Source organism: Hippocampus bargibanti, linkage group LG06 (assembly GCF_051943395.1).
Source record: "Hippocampus bargibanti isolate YZ-2025 linkage group LG06, ASM5194339v1, whole genome shotgun sequence".
Lineage (NCBI taxonomy): Eukaryota > Metazoa > Chordata > Actinopteri > Syngnathiformes > Syngnathidae > Hippocampus > Hippocampus bargibanti.
The window spans coordinates 11,757,520-11,778,470 of NC_142739.1; the positions used below are offsets into that span (position 1 = coordinate 11,757,520).

The window sequence follows — 20,951 nt, forward strand, 5'->3', positions numbered from 1 at the left end:
TAGCCAATTGCAAGGTACACACTGAGTGACAATTTAAAGTGTTTGATTAACCTACCATGAACGTTTTTGGAATGTGCGAAGATACCTGAGTACCCAGAGAAAACCCACACAGGCACAGGGACAACATGTATATTCAACACAGCAACGCCAAAGCTGGGATTCGAACCCAAGAACTCTGTGGTGTGTGGCGGACGTGCTATCTGGTTGTTCATTGTGCCACCAAAAGTAAGGTACTGTATCCATCCATCCATCCATTTTCCATACCGCTTATTCCTCATTAGGGTCGCGGGGGGTGCTGGAGCCTATCTCAGCTGTCTTCGGGCACGAGGCGGGGGACACCCTGAATTGGTTGCCAGCCAATCGCAGGGCACACAAAGATATACAACAGTCACTCTCACACTCACACCTAGGGACAATTTGGAGTGGTCAATCTGCCTGCCATGCATGTTTTTGGAGTGTGGGAGGAAACCGGAGGACCCGGAGAAAACCCACGCGGGTCCGGGGAGAACATGCAAACTCCACACAGGGACAGCCGTTGTGCTAACCCAGGCATGGGCAAACTACGGCCCGTGGGCCACATACGGCCCGTTAGGCTTTTCAATCCAGCCCGCCGAACTTGCCCAAATTATAGTACAAACAGTGTCTAAAACTCATGACAAAAAGCTAGCGAACAACAGGGCAGATAACTGAAAAGTTGCCTGCCCCATTTTTCCCAACTTGAAGCAAAATGAGACCAATCCCATTAAGAAACATTGTCACAAAGTATAAAGTTTTTTTTTTAAATCAAGAATGCACCAACTACAAATGCTACCTTGCTTAATTTACAGCAACTGCGCATGGCTGTAAATTTTGCTACAGTAGTCGATTGTCATTGTGGTGCACAATGCAACGTTTGCATTGATTCCTACGAGCCACTAAGCCCCTTTCATAAGTCTCACGTACACTTTACAGTCACGGTTTAATGTAAATTTACGTTTTGTAGCGTCACATATGTTGTTAGCTTCTTTTGAATCTTTCTTCTAGTTTGAGGTTCTGTGCATCTATTTTGGAAAATGACATGCAATTGCACGACTTTGTAACGCTTGCGAAAGTCCGGAAGAAAGAAGCAGGCTTCTGATTGGCTGCCGAGCCGAGTATGCAAATTTCAACTGCAGGTAGTCTATGTTTGTGTGCTCGGCGACGGTACACGTGTATTGTTAGCACGTGAAGGCGAGAGCGTCAGTGAGGAGTTTGTTGAGCGCGCGGTCAGGACAAACCATCTATGATTTGGCGGAATTTAACACAAGTAGGTATTATTGAGCTTGAATATTTCGTTGTGTAAAGTGGAAAGTGATTCCATTTTTCAATAAATGTTGATTTCTTTGCCCCTTCGATGGAAACTTAAAAACAGACGCAATCTTGATAAATCACAGTGCATATGTTATTTTAATCTATTTCCATTTCCTCCTCCAAGTATCTGCGAAATAGTCTGTAAATGCCATATCTTGCATATTCCTTGAGACAAATTTATTAACTGATCAGGGATATTTTTCACATTTGAAAGACAGTTAATAAATTGGGTTGTAGTGTTTTTACTGTGCTATGAGGTTTGTACATACTACATTTAAAGGACAACCGGCACCATTTTTTGTTTTTGTTGCCCACTGACATCAGAAAAACGTTTTATAGCATCTAAAATACCCAAATCAGGCAGGCTGATATTTTTAGTTAAATGAAAAACACCAATAAAAATGACTTCAAAATGAATCCGGAAATGGTCAGTTTCAGAAGGTCCCACCCCTCTGTTCGTGACGTCACGCCAAGACGTCGTGCCTTGCTCGAGAATCAAAACAATGGCTTCAGATTCGGAGAAGATGTTTTCTTGTTCTTGTTCTTCTGAAGAGGAAAGCATAAATGTTTGCAATTGATTCTAGGAGTCCTCCCATATCAATTCGAGCCGTCAATGACAGCAATGTAGCACCCAGAAAAAGCAGAAGATTGCGCCCAAGCTCCGTTGGAAATGGGCTGATTTGTCAGCTGGGAATTTGTGTCAGCGAATATCAAATAGTTGTCTTGATGCAACACACAACGATTCACCATGGCGTTATTTATGTGTTTTCCTTCTAATTTCGCCATCAACACGGATCAACACGGATTAACACGAAGTTTTCAGACCAAACAAAGTACCCAAAATGCATTGTATGTCGCTTTCTCGGTCAGGGGCGGTCCAAACGTGACGTCACATGGGGATCGTCATCAACTCGAAAACAAGACTTCATACATTCAGCGCAAGTCTTAAAACGTAAACTATAGCTATATGCTGTGGAATCTTTGTAAAATACGCTCAGTCGAAGTCATTTGAAGTGATTTTATAAATTATGGACATAACTTGTTCGGAGTATTTCCGGCCCAAACACTCCCTCCAAATGCTCCTGGCCCGGCCCCTCTGTCAAATTTTAGAACCCAATGCGGCCCGCGAGTCAAAAAGTTTGCCCACCCCTGTGCTAACCACTGAACTACCGGGCCGCCCAGGTACTGTATGTATTTGCAAAATATGAGCCAAATTAAAGTATTGTTCCCCAAAACTGAGCACACATTTCTTTTGTAGTATGTATTCACCATTTATTCTACTGATTAACTCATTCATTGCCAGCCGTGGAAAACTGTGTCCACTTAATTGCCAGGGTTTTTGTCATTGCCACTCGAATTCTAGGAACCACAGAGTATTGAGTTTAAGGACTATATAAGCATTTAATTTGGCGTAGGAAACTCTCTTCTTTCATCATAAAAAAAAAGAGTTAATTCCTTAATGATATAGGTCTGGAGTCATATGAGCTTGAAATGAGGGCAGTTGTCCTAAATAATATGCAATACATAGATATTGGTTTATATAGCGCTTTAACAACAGCTGAAGCTGGAACAAAGCGCTAAGATGGAAAAGAGGGAAATACTGCCCCCTTGTGGAAAGAAAAAAAAACATTGCCAGAGGCCATGGCCAGCGCTCTAACAGCACCCAAACAAGAAAAAAACAAAACCCAAACAAATTTGTGAATGATGCTCAATGACGCTCCCGTCTCCACGAGGGATCGCCGGTTGGCCGCGACGTCGGCCAAATTGTGGCCGCGCTTCGCGGGCCCCTTCCCTATCGATGCCGTCCTCAGCCCGATCTCGGTCAGGCTCCGGCTGCCACCCACGATGAAGGTCCACCCGGTCTTCCACGTGTCCCTCCTCAAGCCGGTGGAAACCAGCTCCCTAGATCCAGCACCCCCCACCCCTCCCCAGATGGTGGACGGCGACCCAGTATACACGGTGAGGGAGATACTGGACTTACGGCGCATGGGCAGGGGCTTGCAATATCTGGTCGACTGGGAGGGCTACGGGCTGGAAAAACGTCAGTGGGTTCCCCGCTCCTGGATCCTCGACCCATCACTCACCTGAGAATTCCACTCGGCTCATCCCTCCAAACCGGGTGGGCCGCCAGGGGGCGTCCGTTTACGGGGGGGGGGGGGGGGGGGGGGGGCACTGTCACATCCTGATTGGCGTCAGGTCCTCGCCCCTCCCCTACCTGCTCCTCCGGGCTCACGCACCTGATCCCAATCCACTGATTGTGTCTTCTGGCTATAAAAGTCACCCGGTTAGGCTCGGTCTATTCCCGCATCGTTACATCGTCACCGTGGGAACGTAAAACAAATTTGAACAGTTTGACCCTGGAATAGAACAGAACAGAACGGAATGTTTTCAACTTGAGATGTTCTATTGTACGTATAGTTCTAATGTGTACGCGCACAAGTTCTCACAAGGACACTGTCATGAAAGACTGCACACTCGTGGGTGGATGTTGAGCACACCAGTAAGTATGAGACAGGGACTGCAGTCACTTTGTGCCCGAATAAAAGTCTCCTTTGGAAAAACACGGCAACATTGTAACAATTTAGTTGTCCCACCAGAGAAGGACGTGTGAAAACAAGATGATGACGTCAAGAAGAGAACATTGACAATCATGATAGATGCATGGCCGTTTGTAACAAAACAAATGAAGTGGGCCATGGTTGCTTTCGACGACATCCAAGAAAGAAAGTGCCTCCACCCATCTTGTACGTAAAAATCTTCAAATGAAAGACTTATGACTTGATCAACAACTTTTATTTTTCTGTTTTGCACCGCCTGTCCCCATATCAGCCCTATATGTGTGGAGAATAACAAAGTACATTCAGATGTTGATGATGACAAGCATAAAATGGACTACTACTTGGAGGCCACGGTGCATCTTGCGTTACCGGGGCGACGGCGAAAACCAGTGGAAAAGGTCCAAGCAACGTGTTGTTGAAACGTCACATTGAGGCATTGAGTCATGTCTGACTATATTTAGAAGGTTACTACTCCTTTTTAAAGGCATGCGAAGGCAGCTCACGCTCACACTGCTTGTTGCTGTACCACCACCCAGTCAAGAACACATTTTTGGCAGGCCTTGAGTGCTCCACTCAAAAAAAGAACAAAACAAAACAAAACAAAACAAAACAAAACTGCACCCAATAAATTTAACACAATGGAAGTAACATTCTTCCTCTTTTCCTTTCGGCTTTTCCCTTCAAGGGGTCGCCACAGTGAATCAGTAACCTCCATCTTCAGAGGTATGATACGCATTACAACTTTAAAAAGCTTTTAAACAATGATAACTCATTCAGTGCCATTACCGAATTTATTCAGCGCCAGTCCCACATTTGTTTGGATCTTTTCCTGTGCAGAGGCGGTGAGGGAGAGGGGGGTGCCGATAGAGCGCTGGTCAGAGGAGGCAGCGTTTTCCTTTTGGACAGCCGCCCCCATTTCAAGCTCAGATAACTCCAGACTCGTATAATTTAGGAATTAACTCTTTTCTTCTGATGAAAGAAGAGAGTCTAGGGTTTCTTATGTTGCATCAAATGTTTATGTAGTCCTCAAATTCAATATTTTGTGGGTAATGGAATTTGAGTGAAAATGACAAAAACCCTGGCACTGATTGACACATTTTGGGACATCATCTGGCAGTGAATGAGTTTATAAAAACTACTTGTTGCAATGACGGATTTGCATACAATTATATGTAGATTACGAATATGGAACAATTTAAGATAAGAAATACTTTATTTGTCTCATAGTGGAGAAATTCCCAATTTGCAGCACCAACATTAGGAAAGAGAGAAATATTTAAGAATTTAAATGACATTATATACTTGACAAAAAATGATTACCGGTACCTTTATATTCTCATTCATTCATTTTCCGAACTGCTTTATTGTCATGAGGGTCGCGGGGGGTGTTGGAGCCGATCGCAGCTGTCTTCGGATAGTCAGCGGGGGACACCTTGAACCGATTGCCTGCCAATCGCAGGGAACACAAAGTCAAATAACTATCCGTGCTCACAATCACACCTCGAGACAATTTCTAGTGTTCCATTAGCCATAGCATTGAAATTCTACACTATAAGGCCGACGCTGGAATTGAACCTGGTATATCTGCGCTGTGAAGTCATCATGCTAACCACTCGGCCACCGGGCCGCCCTGAGCTTATATATTCCTCTGAAATATCAATAAATGTTTATCAGATGTCATCTGTCTTCATTTTTTTTGTCCTGTCATATTGTCAACGTGCATTTGGTTTTGTTATAAGCATTTCCTCTTGTTTCAGAAGCTTTACAATTGTCCCCATCTGTTGTCACTTGTACTCTGTATGTCAGCGCCGAGCCCTGTCCTTTATCACATCGTCTTGTATTGTGCCATGTCCACAACCAATATGTGTCGTTTGTCGTCAACCAATACTACCAAGAGTCCATGTTTTTTTTCATTCTTGTGCTTCATTTTGCTATGGTCACACTGCAGCATGTATTTCTTTTTGGTGCACATCACTCAACGTTATGCTTTGTGCGCATGTGTGTCACTTGTCACTTTTCATTCACATTAGAAGTCCAATTAATTTTTTGTAACATTGAACGACAACATAAATAGATCAGTTTTTCTAACCGAAAATGTGAACATAGTCTGGTCCCATGTTTTACCTGGCTGTGATTTTGTTCTTATTTTTTAATCCATTGTGGATACCTGTTGAAAAATTATGAAATCCATAGCATTAAAAAAAAAACAAATTGTACATTTCCGTCCTTATGCTCCAATTAGTCATGTCTTTCATCTTTTAGTCGGAACTGATGTAAACTTTTTTTTACTGGCTTCTAATCAAAGGAGCAAATGTATTTTATGTCATGTCATTTTATACCTTCCATTTATTAAACCACATTTTTCTGATTTGGGTCATCGATGAGCTGGAGGTTATCCCCGGTGATTTTGGGCACACACACACACACACACACACACACACACACACACACACACACACACACACACACACACACACACACACACACACACACACACACACACACACACACACACACACACACACACACACACACACACGCACACACACAAAGAAAAAAAATTACACAGGTGTTCATGTGTTTACTACCATATGCAAGAAAATTCTATTAACTTTGGGACATAATATCCCAAATTTTGCAGCGTTTTTGAAAAATGTCAACAATAAAATTACATGGCTCTTGAGGCAGGCATAGCCAAGGTCCAAGATCACAATAACTGGTATATTTAGCTAAATTGGACATTGGACAATGGGAATAATATCAGTTTCCATATGTTTGAAGAAAAAAGTCAATTTTGAAGAGGTCTAGCTTACCATGCATGTTTTTGGAATGTGGGAGGAAACCGGAGGACCCGGAGAAAACCCACGCGGGCCAGAGGAGAACATGCAAATTCCACACAGGGAGGCCGGAGAGGGACACGAACCGGCGACCTCTGCACTGTGAAGCCGGCGTGCTAACACGTGACTATCGGGCCACCCTATACTGGAACATGAAAAGTAAAAATAAAAGGACACTACGTATTTGAATGGCTCATTAAGAATGGGACTAATAGGGAACAAATCCCTTTGTTTGGCTGGCAACCAATTCAGGGTGTCCCCCGCCTCGTGCCCGAAGACAGCTGACATAGGCTCCAGCACCCCCCGTGACCCTAATGATGAATAAGCGGTACGGAAAATGGATGGATGGATGTATGGATTGATGGATGGATGGATGGATGGATGGATGGATGGATGGATGGATGGACGATTGATTGATTTGTCATTTTGATTTGATTAGTCTGGGGGGATTATATTTATCCAGATCCAAATCTTTGATTCTGATGATTCTGTTCAATCACGTTCAACAAGGAATGAAAAATACCCCAACAATGTTATGAACATTAGTTTAAAATATTTTGACATAACTCTACATCATCAGTAATTCGTTTTTGTGCAATGGATTTCCTGCAATATTAACAACTTAATTGAGTTACTGACCAAAATGTCTTGCCAGAGAATTTCGGGACTGGATTATAATACATACTGTCACTAAACTATATTTAAAATCCAATTTACAATCTTCATTTCTGCGTGGGAAGGGGAAAACTCACAGAGTTTGTATTTTTTAGATCAATCTTGTGTGACACACTTCATTTGTATTTACAACGTTGCACCTTTTGGTGTAATGCATTTTCAATTCCTGGTGTAAAAGTGCTTGCTGGTTTTATGAACTCATAAAAGTTTTTGTCAGATAAAAAAGTGAGTACAGAATGTGGCAATATGATGTGTTACGGACAAGGAGAAAATAAAAGAACGAAAAGGACTCGTCCTGGAACACCCCCTCTGCTGGAATCCATTTTTCTGCCATCCGAAGGCCATTTTTTCTTTCATTTGTCCAGTTAATGTTTTAACACACTTGACACGTCATGTTGATTGCACAGATAATCAAGATTGTGCACGCGCAGATAGTCAAGGGAACGCGAAGATCCTTTTTATTTTTAACTGCCATTTTTTTTTAGAAATGAGCTCCTCAAAAGTTTAAATGTGTAGAGCAGGGGTGCTCACACTTTTTCAGCATACTACTTATACAAACAACCAAGTCAAAATGATCTACCCACTACAAAAATGCAAAACATAATTCTTTTCAAATGTATTAATAATTCTTTGTATGTACAATGTATGTTGATGTACCTTGCATAACTGAATAAGCCAATATTGCACAACACACATAATAACTACATATACATAACATAATAAATAACTAATTTAAAGCAGATTCTTTACTTACAGACAGTGTATTGTAAGTGTTCAAATACCTGACACTACAATACACTGTAAGGAAAGAATCTGCTTTAAATTAGATATCAAGTAGACAGGATGAACTTAATACAACAAATAATAAATAACTATTAACATCTTTTGTAATTACCTGAGTTTACTTTCATGACTTGCACTGAATTGAATCAGCCAGGTTTGCATAGTCCGGACAGTAGCTGCTGACGGCCAGCCTCAAACACATTTCCAAATGTTCATCACTCATGGTGGAACGGTATTTGGACTTAATGATCTTCATGTAGGAAAAGGCTGACTCACATAAATAAGTGGAGCCGAATAATGCAGTCAAGGAGGTATTTCCTCATGTTGAGCATTTTAGCGCATAACGCTTGTTGGTGGATTATGCAATGGTAATTCAAGAAGTCTGGGAACGCATCATGCCTGCACTTGGCAATACGCATTTTGAAAAAGACTGTGAAGAACTTGGTCCAGCTTTCCCACTCATTTTGATCACCATATGTTTTAGCAAGGTCTTAATATCTGAGGTAATTCGTTGACTAGCTCGTAAATTTTGCTGCGCTTAGCGCCGTTGTTTACGCATGCGTTGTCATCTGAACGGTTGCCCTGTATGTCAATCAAGTCAAAGTCAAAGTCAGCTTTATTGTCAAATATGCTAATATGCATGACATACAGCACAGATGAAATTACTGTCCTCTCGGACCCAGCATGCAAGGCACTTATAATTACTTTAACAAACATAAACATGGGGACGGGACGTTTGATAGGCTGACGAATGTTTTTTTTTTACTGTCACGCTGCGATCGACCAGTAGATCGCTATAGACCAGTAGATCGCGATCGACGTAATGAGAACCCCTGGTGTAGAGTCTACATTATTTTCTACAAAATATGAGGGGTGGACCCAGAGAGGAAAAAAAGTGTAAGAATATTTGGGAAGCGGCAAAAAAAAAAAATCACAGCGGGTGTTAAAGGAAGACAATACAGAGACAGAGTTCACGGGTGTCATGATCTGGTTGGCGACCAACGGGGGGCGCTGTCGGCCCCGCCTGCACCTGCACAGGTGCTGGTCGTCCCGATCAGATTGGCGACCAGCGGGAACCGTGACGGAATGAATCGGCCAACGATCGGATCCCGCAGGTACATCGGACCCGTCTCATTTCCACCCTGTGCCTGGCAATGCTACGTCCACGTTAGCGCAAGCCTCGTCGAGTTTGAATTGCGTCACTCGACGAGCCGCAACGTCCACGTAAACGTCCGGCCGAGACCTCCTTCCAGGTGGCCGTCCAGGGTGACACTGGGTGACTGGCATTGCACGCCCACGTCCAGCCACGCTGTCGTCGTGCATGACGAATTGAGTCTCATCCACGACGAGCCGTGCAACGTCCGCGTCAACGTCAGTCCGAGACCCCACTCACCGCTGGATCCCGGAGCGGCTCTGGACTGGTCTCGTTCCCCCGGAGCCGGGCAGTTCACGCCCACGTCGGCGTCCGGCCGAGACCTGGTCCCATACGGCCGTACGGGGTGCCATTCTGCGCCTGGCAGTTCGACGTCCACGCAGAGCCATGCGCCGTCGCGTGAACGTGCGAGAGGGATCGCACTCACGCCCACGACGATCCGTGCCGCGTCTTCGTCCACCCCAGGCCGAGTCCCGTTCCCATCAGGCCGCCGCCCGTCGTATGCTGGAGAGGCAGCGGTTGCCCTCTCCACCGACCGTTCCCTGGCGAGTGGACCTTTTGGGAGACTGTTGGGACTTCTGGAAGCAGCCCCTTGAAGGGGGGGTACTGTCATGATCTGGTTGGCGACCAACGGGGGGCGCTGTCGGCCCCGCCTGCACCTGCACAGGTGCTGGTCGTCCCGATCAGATTGGCGACCAGCGGGTAGCGACGTCAGCCCTGCCGGCAGCCTCGCAGGTGCTGGTCGTTATAATCAATGACACTTAAAAGGACACCTGGCACGATCATCCGGTGCCGATTCATTGTTTGTTTGCTGCTTGGTTGCAGCATGCATCGTGTACGTGTTTGTTTAACCTTGGCGGACTTTTACACTTGGTTTTCTTTTGCTACTTTGTATTTTTTCCATTCAGATCATTTTGATGTTTTACATTTTGTTCCTGCTGACTTTATTTTAATACAATTTGTCAAACAACCTCCTGCTCCCTCCTGCCTGCTTTGTGGGATCCGCACCCGCCATCACCACCTCGCAAAACCGTGACAACGGGGAGTGGGAAGCACCCGTGCTTGTAATGTTCCAGCTTTGCCGCAGTCACTCCATGTGGGTCTGTGTGTTTATGTGATGGTGGTGAGAGGTCGGTGGGTGTGGAACGTAATGACGGTGTTAAGCCAAAGGCAAAGGGCAAAAATGCCTTTTTCATAATGTAGTCTCAAGCGCATGCGTATGCGCACACACCCACTCACACACGCACGCACGCACTCGCACAACTTATATAATTGAGCACCTAGGACCAAGGGCAGGGGTGTCGAACTCAAGCACTGTACATTCTATTATACTCATTACATAATTGACTTTTTGGTTTGTTAGTCATTATAGCAACAAATGAAAAGAACAAGATTTGAATTCATGAATTGGTATCTTTATATCGCAAATATCGCATCTGTCACGCTTTGCAAGGTGGTGATGGCGGGTGCGGATCCCAAAAAGCAGGCAGGAGTGGGCAGGAGGTTGTTTGACAAATTGTATTAAAATAAAGGTCAGCAGGAACAAAATGTAAAACATCAAAATCATCTGAACGGAAAAAATACAAAGTATCAAAAGAAAATCAAGTGTAAAAGTCCGCCAATGTTAAACAAACACATGCACAGCATACAATGCATACAAAGCATGCAAGAAACAATGAACCGACACCGGATGGTCGTGCCGGGAGTCCTTTTAAGTGTCACTGATTAAAACGATCAGCACCTGCGAGGCTGCAGGCAGGGCTGACGTCGCTACCCGCAGTCCGCCACTGATCGGGACGACCAGCACCTGTGCAGGTGCAGGCGGGGCCGACAGCGTCCCCCGTTGGTCGCCAACCCGATCATGACAGCATCTACAATAGACGATAAATGATATGCATGTTTGTATTATACAGTATGTAGGTATGTATGTGTAATATGCATGTAGGTATGCAACACATACAGTATGTACATACAGTATATATATATATATATATATATATATATATATATATATAGACTCCGGAGGTGGAGACAGATGACGAGACGAGATGTGACAATAAAAAATCCGCGTCTCACCCACCATGGGTGGTGTCTGTTCCCCATTTTAGCTCGGGTCCTCTACCAGAGGCCAGGAAGCTTGAGGGTTCTGCGCAGTATCCGTGCTGTTCCCAGCACTGCGCTTTTCTGGACCGAGATATCCGATGTTGCTCCCGGGATCTGTTGCAACCACTCGTCGAGTTTGGGGGTCACTGCCCCGAGTGCTCCGACCACCACAGGCACGACTGTCACCTTTACCTTCCAGGCTCTCTCCAGCTCCTCTCTGAGCCCTTGGTATTTCTCCATTTTCTCATGTTCCTTCTTTCTGATGTTTCCATCACTCGGGACCGCTACATCCACGACAACGGCTTTCCTTTGCCCTTTATCTATGACCACAATATCTGGTTGGTTGGCCATTACCATCTTGTCAGTCTGTATCTGGAAGTCCCACAGGATCTTTGCTCGGTCATTCTCTACTATCTTGGGAGGTGTTTCCCATTTTGACCTTGGGGTTTCCAGTCCATACTCCGCACAGATGTTTCGGTAGACTATGCCAGCCACCTGGTTATGGCGCTCCATGTAGGCTTTCCCTGCCAGCATCGTACACCCTGCAGTTATGTGTTGGATTGTTTCAGGTGCCTCTTTGCACAACCTACACCTTGGGTCTTGCCTGGTGTGGTATATCCTTGCCTATAAATAACAACAACCCAATGTACATAAAAAGCTAATTAATTCTATATTTTCAATGTTCATCAGTGAATATCTGCATATTGATATACAAATCGATGTATACACCGATTATCAAAAGAAGAACACTTCATATGTCAAGGTAAAAGGTTTGAGAGTAACTTCCTTACCACCAGAACATTTTTATCAATGAGTATCTGCTTATCAGTGCTTTATCAGAAGTCGAAGAAAAAAGTGAGATCATCTCCTCAATTGTGTCATCACCATTTCCATTTGGCTCATAAATGGTAGGCCTAGCAACAAATACATAAAGGCACATTAACTCTCGTTTCTGTCAGTGCACACCCGATCAACTCTGCCTTGAGTCACTTCCTTGCCCCTCCAAAAAAAGTGTTAAGATTAGGAGTTCTTGTACGTCATTAAGTAGAGTAGAGCGTTAGTTAAAAAAATGAAATCTTCCTTGACGACATGGAAAAACCTTGCACGAACGGCTGCATTCATTTCCTTGCCCATCTTGGAACAAAACAAAATGTTCCTCAAAAGTTTGCAACTAAGCTATCATTGATAGCACTCAAGTGATTTGAATTCCTCGCAACATGCAGTGACTGTGACCACAAGACTGCTTGTGAACCATTTTCCGATCCGCCTTATCCTCACGTGTCGCCTGGGAGCCCGAGCCTATCCAAGCTGTCTTCGGGCAGTAGGCGGGGGACACACTGAACCAATTGCCAGCCAATGGCAGTGAACATTGAGATGAACATCCATCCACCCTCCAACCCACACTGGGGGACAATTTGGAGTGTGCATGTTTTTGGAATGTGGGAAGAAACCGGAGGACTAGGAAATAACCCACACAGGCCAGAGGAGAACATGTAAACGCCACACAGTCAGTCCAGAGTTGGGGTGGATTGGATTGGATTAGCCTTGATTAGTTTTGCAGTGGATACATTTACATTTCACAACGGCAAAGTTATGAAAGGAAGATGAAAGGAAATAAAGAAGTAGAAAACAAAATACAGGAGCTACTGGAAAGGTAGCCACTCTCGCGGCGCCATCTTGAAATAAAAAAAACAACAAAGAAAACTAAATAGGAAATAATATGACAACACAAAGACACAGAGAGTCATTCATTCTTCAGCACTTGCTGTGCCCTCTTTGTGACATGAAGCAGTTCTAGATGAAGGAGGAGAGGATCAAAGCATCCCCCTCAGCAGTGGATCAGGGACGTCATGGTGGAATGTGCACATCTACCACAAGATAAATATTAAAAGCAAAGACGCAGCTGTAGCATCCATTGACAAAAAGAGATTGTCTCACATCTCGTGTCCCACATAAATCGGCTTCAATTCCAAGCCGCGGCGGTTCCACATACGCATCGGCGCTCTGCGCTGACCCTCCTTTCTTCTTATCGTGGGCTCCTCAAGCCATTCCTTTCATAAGGAGCTGTTCCACTTGTAGCAGACGTGCACATTTCACCATGACGTCCCAGGTCCGCTGGTGAAAAACGATCCTCTCCACCATAACACATAACATAACATCAATATAATATTATATAATTCACATGATTATAAAAGTCTGGTTAACTCATTCACTGCCATTCACAAATATATTTGGAAGTCTGTGTAAGCTCTCAGTCGTACAGGAGTGGTCCATCGATGAGAAGGTTTCTTCAGCCGTCATCTGTACAAAAGTGAAGGTTTCGGACGTTTCGCCTCCTATCCAAGAGGCTTCGACAGCGAACTAAAGTCTGACTGGTCGTATCGGCCCCATTTATATATCCCTAATGTCCAGACATGGTGGCGCCGGACACAGCTATGATAGGTCCCTACTCTCAGGTTGGGGGGGCAGGGGAACCCCTCCCTGTGGGCCCACTGATTGTTCCGAAGCCTCTTGGATAGGAGGCGAAACGTCCGAAACCTTCACTTTTGTACAGATGACGGCTGAAGAAACCTTCTCATCGATATATTTGGAAGTGAAAATATGACGCAGAGCACCATTCCTGAATTTGTTTGGGTTTTGTCTTGTCATGCTTGGGTGCCGATAATGCACTGGCCATGGCCTCTGACAATGTTTTTTTCTTTTGGATTGAATGTTTATATAGTCCTAAAACTAAATATTTTGTGTGTCTGAAATTCGAGTGACTGGACACATTTTTGCAGGTCTGGCAGCTCATCCGCAGAAAAACTTAATCACTGAATGTAAAGTGTCCTTGAGAGTTTTGAAAGGCACTTGAAAATGAAATGTATTATTATTATTATTATTATTATTATTATTATTATTATTATTATTATTATTATTATTATTAATTTATTTATTTTTAATTATTTTATTATAAGGCGCTACAGTAGAGGGTGGGTTATGCAGAACTTCTTGGACAAGGGGAAATGGATTCTGTGGCTGCTAATAGTAGTTGTGAAACCCGTTGTGGCTCAATGTTACTTCACATATAAGGCACACCGGCCTATAAGGTGCAGGGTCATCTTTTGAGGAAAATTAAGGCTTTTGGGTGCACCCTATACACCGGAAAATACAGTATTTGTTTTCACAATGGAGTTCTGCATTTTGATTGACTTTTGAGGGTCGCTCAATCAATATTCTCCAAATTACACGACTCATTTATTTTAACAGAGCATTTTAGTTCAAACAGAAAGTTTGTTTTAAATTGCCGTACTTGAAGGACAACCAACACAATTTATTTGTTTCCTAACTGACATCAGAAAAAACATTTTATAGCATCTAAAATACCCAAAACACGCAGGCTGATATTTTTAGTCATATGAAAAACACCAATAAAAAAATGACATAAAGTGTCTCAAAACTACTCCAAAATGAGTTTCAGTTTCAGTAGGTCCTTGTTCGTGACGTCGTGCCTTGCTCTAGAATAAAAACAATGGCTTCAGAGAGTTCAGATTTGGAGAAGATACTTTCTTGTTACTCATCCAGTTATGAATATGATTCAAATAGAAGAGGAAAGCATAAATGTTTGCAATCGATTAAAGAAGTCCTTCCGTATCAATTCGAGCCGCCAGGACTCCAATGTAGCGTCCCAGAAAATGCACAAGATGGTGCCCAAGCTCCGTTGGAAATGGGCTGATTTGTCTGCTGGGAATTTGTGTCAACTCGTATCAAATAGTAGTCTTGGTGCAACACACAATGATTCACCATTGCGTTATGTATTTGCTTTCCTTCTAATTTCGCCATCAACACGAAGTTTTCAGACCAAACAAAATACCCAAAATCCATTGTGTGTCGCTTTCTCGGTCAGGGGCGTTTCAGACGTGACGTCAGGTCAGGCATCGTCATCAACTCAAATTTCGAATACAGGTTTTCTGATTCTGAACTCAAAAACAAGACTTCCTGAATATTCAGCGCGAGTCTTAAAACGTAAAATATAGCTATATGCGGTGGAATCTTTGTAAAATACGCTCAGTAGAAGTCATTTGAAGTGATTTTACAAATTATGGACACAACTTGACTTTGTTGTCTTTTAAGTTTCAATACAGGAAAATGCACCTTGATGCTATGCACAATGTGAATATACTGTTTTGAAAACTCTTGATTGTATGGGGAAAAAAAAAATTCATTATATTGTCCTATTTTTAGTGTTGGCCTCTGAGAATAACCTGTAAGAGTTATTCTGTAAAATTTGGATGTCACACAAATAGAAAAAAATGGGAAAAATGATCATATTAATACTGAAAGCATTGACATTTTTTTAAAGAAATGTAAGTTATTTTAAGTGATGACATGCATCAACATCACGTTTGTATACAACATAACATGACGCCCCTTCTCGGTAGCGGATGACATCTAGAATACATACACCCTTGGGTTTTCACCAGTGATACTCGCGTCAATCTTTGCATATCAGTTTCCGACTCATTCACAGACGAAAATGTGCACGACATTAAGGGCCTTTGAGAGCTTTTTTTGGCAACCAACAAGAGATTGTGAAACATTGAACAACTAAGTGGAATGCTGAGAAAAGATTAAGGATGAAAAGCGATGATGCAGTAATGACGCAAGGCGAATTAAAAAGAACTACATAACTTGTGTCATCTCATAGAACCTCTGCTGATGTACTGCATGTTATGTACTAGCCGCAGATGCTGATGATGTGGTGGATTTCTGTTTGGGCAGCGTGGGATCGGTTCTCACTTAGTGTCGATGTGGGTGGGAATGGTGAATGGTCGTCTTTTGTGTGTGCCCTGTGACTGACGAGCGACCAGTTCAGAGTGTACTCCACCTTTCGCTTGTCATCAGTTATAATAGGTTCCAGCAGGCTCAAGTCACTTTTTTTTCACGAGGCTTCGTGAGCCTATCCCAGCAGTCTTCAGGTAGAAGGCAGCCAAATTCTTGAACTGATTGCCAGCCAATTGCAGGGCACGTGTGGACAACCATTTTCATCCCCAATCACACCTTACTTACCACACACTTTTTGTGTGAGGAAACTAGAGTACCCAGATAAAAACCACACTCGCAAGGGCATAACACTAGAATACAAGAAGGCTGGAGCCCAGAATAAAACCCATGATCTCATGTGCTAATCAGCGTGCCACTTATCAAACCTCTTTTCGTCTGGTGTGTATACTCATTTGGGAGGCGAATTACATTCTGGATTGGTCGCCAGCCTGCGGAGGAACACATACAGGCAACCATTTTCTCTCACATTCACACCTACCATTCACCACATGCACATTTCTACTTCTGTCTATTTCAACTGCTAAAATAGTAAAGATAATACATCTGTGTAAGCTCTCAGTCGTACAGGAGTGGTCCCTCGATGAAAAGGTTTCTTCAGGAGAGCACTCACAAACTGTGGGTACCCTCAGTGGTCATTTAACACAAAACACAAAGGAGAGGAGTCGCAGTACCTTACATTGCAAGAGTTTCTGAAAAACTACAAAGAGTCCTTTGGCAACACAAAATTCCTACTTATTTTAAACCGATAAACACTTTAAGGCGGAAATTAGTGCATCCAAAAGATAGGCTGCCAAATGAAAAACAAAGTAATGTAGTTTTGTCACGTTTTGCGAGGTGGTGATGGCGGGTTCGGATCCCAAAAAGCAGGCAGGAGGGAGCAGGAGGTTGTTTGACAAATTGTATTAAAATAAAGTCAGCAGGAACAAAATGTAAAACATCAAAATGATCTGAATGGAAAAAATACAAAGTAGCAAAAGAAGACCAAAAGTAAAAGCCCGCCAAGGTTAAACAAACACGTACACGATGCATGCTGCAACCAAGCAGCAAACAAACAATGAATCGGCACCGGATGATCGTGCCCGGTGTCCTTTTAAGTGTCATTGATTATAACGACCAGCACCTGCGAGGCTGCCGGCAGGGCTGACGTCGCTACCCGCTGGTCGCCAATCTGATCGGGACGACCAGCACCTGTGCAGGTGCAGGCGGGGCCGACAGCGCCCCCCGTTGGTCGCCAACCAGATCATGACAAGTTTATTCAATACATTGTAAGAATGAAAATTGTAAAGAGCAGTACATTGGGGAGACTAAACAAATTCTCAAAAAAAGACTTTAGCAACATCGCAGGGATAATACTAGTGGGCCTCAATCGGCAGTACATATGCACCTAAAAGCTAGCAACCACTCATTTGATGACAATGAGGTTAAAATCTTAGCGAAAGAACATACATGGGTTGAAAGGGGAGTAAGAGAAGCAATTTTCATAAAACAACTAAATCCTTCATGAAACCAGTTTGGTGGGGTAAGATTCAATTTGGATCGTTCGTACAACAGCCTACTTAGGCAAAATAGGATTAGGAATACTGATGAGGTGATACCGGTGGAAGTGGGGCATTCAGGCCAGTCATTAGTCAGTACAATAGGAACAATCAGTGGAGTGGCAGGGAGTAGTCCTTTGCTCCTGAGAGCAGGGACCTATCATAGCACAGTCCGGCACCGCCAAGTCTGGACAGTAGGGATATATATATAGGGCCTAAACTACCAGTAAGACTTTAGTTTGCTGACGAAGTTTCTTGGATAAGAAGCGAAATGTCCGACACCTTCAAAGAAGTACAGATGACAGCTGAAGAAACCTTTTCATCAATAAAGATAATAATAATAATAGATTTCATTTCTAAGCGCCTTTACAGTCACAGGATCGGTTTTACTGTCGGTGAGCAGCGGCAGCTACATGGCCAGAGTTTACTCAGAGTAACTCAAATAGATAGCAAATGGATAGCCAGCCAGGTAGCTAGCTGGATAACCAATAGATATCCAGCTAGGTAGCTAATATATAGCAAATATCTAGCTAGATAGCAAATGGATAGTAAATAGATAGCTAGCTAGATAGGAAATAGATAGCAAATAGATAGCCAGCTAGGTAGCTAGCTAGATAGCAACTAGATAGCAAATGGATAGGTAAGGTGAAATGGATTTTATGGCCATTATGGTTTTTCCTCCCCATTGAGATTCACTATAGAGAACACACTTAACGCGACTTGGTGTTAGTGTATCTTAGTGTTCATGTAAACTATGACCAATTGCCATAAAAAAATCATCTGTACATCTCTACTGACGCCCATATCAACGTCCAAAGACATCACAACGAGTGCCTCAATATTTGAGAATTTATGGATGTTCTACAAAGGTCCACACTCAAACATGCAACTTAATGAGAAAAAGCTCAAAAACCATAAAGCCAAAATATTAATTGTTTTGATATTTTCAGAAGTAGCGAGTTGCAGATTATTTTTGACTGGTCAGTTTTGTCACATTAAGCTACGTTAAGCTTTTTCTCTATTGTCAATCTATCTGGGAGAAAAACCACACCGGCCATAAAATCAACCCCACCTTTGCATTTCCAACATTGCAAATAGTTTTTGCACAACGACCGATGCAAATACTAAGATCACATCTCTTGACTGCTCATAGCCAGCCAGGGACACTGTTGTCTGGTTGGAAATTACTTTTATATTCTGTGATTAATAGCTCTCATTTCACTGTATCTATATTTGGGAATTGCTATAATACACCCTGATTGATAGCACTCATTTCATTGTGATGGAATCTCTTCATCTAGTGTTTAATTATTACCTTTCTAATTTAAATGCGGACATTCGACATTTGTTCCATTGAATTGAAAAATGACATAGCAACATAATACACAATTGCAGACACTATGTGTGAATGTTGTGTAACATATAAATTCCTTTCACCCACTGTGGACTTGACCACAAAGGCTTTCTGACACGTCAAGTGTTTGGAGTGAGGTTGTCATCACAGACTTTATACCTTAGTGATGAATGTCATCCAATATATAACATCCTGTGTACCATTTTGCACTTCAAGTGTTTAGCAAGTACTCCACTTTCTTCTTCTAAAATGCATCCAAATACACAAGAAAGCCTGAACGACATAACAGGAACGACAAGGTTCCTTCCGATGCCAGTTCGTGCTGAAGACCTTCTCTTCTCAGGGACTTGTAACGTGGTTATTTTTCGCGTGGCAGCGTCTACCAGTGGCCAAATGTGTAACTACATGGCTCGAAAGACACGTTCCAAAAAGTATCTGAAATTAATAGCAAACGACACTTCATACGGGTATGAATGAAATTAATAAAACCAGAAAGGGTCTTTTCAAAATAGCAGGTGTGCATGGGTGTGTGTTGAATCAATGATGAATTGCAAACTACAAATTAAGTACAGTATGTTTTGTTTTTGTCAAAATCAATAACTTGTTATAATTACACCATAAACATGATCTATCATGTAATTAGAAGTAATTCGTCGTTGTATGTCCCCCAAAAGAACAAAGTAGAATCTTCGCTAGAAATGTACACAGTCGTTGAAATCTACAGTACCAATGCTTGATGTTGTTTTGGTGTGGCATTGTGACCAGCAGATTCGATACATGAGCTGCCTCACCAGTGAAAGACAAATACAGTGATACCTCAGCTTACAAACGCTTTAGCTCACCAACTTTTCGCCTCATGAACATTAAATTCGCAAGCATAAAGTCTTGGCTAGCTTCAGAGCTGTACAACCTTTCTTAATGATGTCCATCTTTTCTTGAAAAGTCAGTCTTGAAAATGGCTTCAATAGTGGATCTGCAAACAAATCAATTTCTTCTCGTCCAGCCATTTTGGGTTGACACAATCGCTATTAAATCAACACAAAAATAGATTTGCTTATGCAGCTCGCTACAGATACAGTGTGCTAGCTCTGGCAATTATGCGCTTATCACTAGCGACTAGTTATACTATGATTGGCTGGTGACTAGCCAATTATAATTTGCAAAAACCGATGTTGCCAGTGCCTTCGTGCAGGCCTTGGGTTGCCAACTTGGACTTTGATTGGTTAAAGCAACTGCTTCATCACCATAAATGTTTTTGCTTCAGAGCCGGGAGAACTGATTGTGAAGGCATCCAGATTTCTGTCCCAAGTAACAAATGATGGCTGAAATGTGGTGGGGGGGGGGGGGGGGGGGGGGGGGGGACCAACAAAAATTATTTGAAATGTTTTCCAGCACCTATATACTGTTGCCAATAGTGCTGTTGTCAAAGTGAGTGAACATGCAATTTTATCACCAATATTTGGAAATGAGGCTGGCCGAGAAATGCTTCTGAATTCTGGCTGATGCCACTGCACCCTGATCTCAGATAACGTCTGAGACAATATGGATGGAAAAAATACATAATATTCAATTTGCATGTTCTTGCGTGGTATTCCCGGGTATTCCGGTTTCCTACCACAATTCCTAAAACGTGTGACAGGTTCAAGGAACACTCTAAAAATTGTCCCTAGGTGTGGGTGTGAGCATGGATGGTTGTTGGCATTTGTGAGCCCAGCGATTGCCTGGCAACCGGTTCAGGATATCCCCCGCCTACCACCCGAGGACAACTGGGACAGACTCCAGCACCCCCGCGACCCGTGT

General features: G+C 43.1%; 1 protein-coding gene across 1 annotated transcript in view; it reads right to left on the bottom strand.

Moving 5' to 3' along the window:
• Window positions 1-4,128: 4,128 nt before the first annotated feature.
• spaca6 (sperm acrosome associated 6) overlaps window positions 4,129-20,951 on the bottom strand; it is an 87,649-nt gene continuing 70,826 nt past the window's right edge. Inside the window, exons 13-14 of the mRNA XM_088998343.1 lie at window positions 6,701-6,869; window positions 4,129-5,333 (exon numbers count right to left, since the gene is read on the bottom strand). Coding sequence (XP_088854469.1) covers window positions 5,232-5,333; window positions 6,701-6,869 — 271 coding nt within the window. The 3' untranslated portion in view covers window positions 4,129-5,231. The remainder of the gene's footprint in view (window positions 5,334-6,700; window positions 6,870-20,951) is intronic.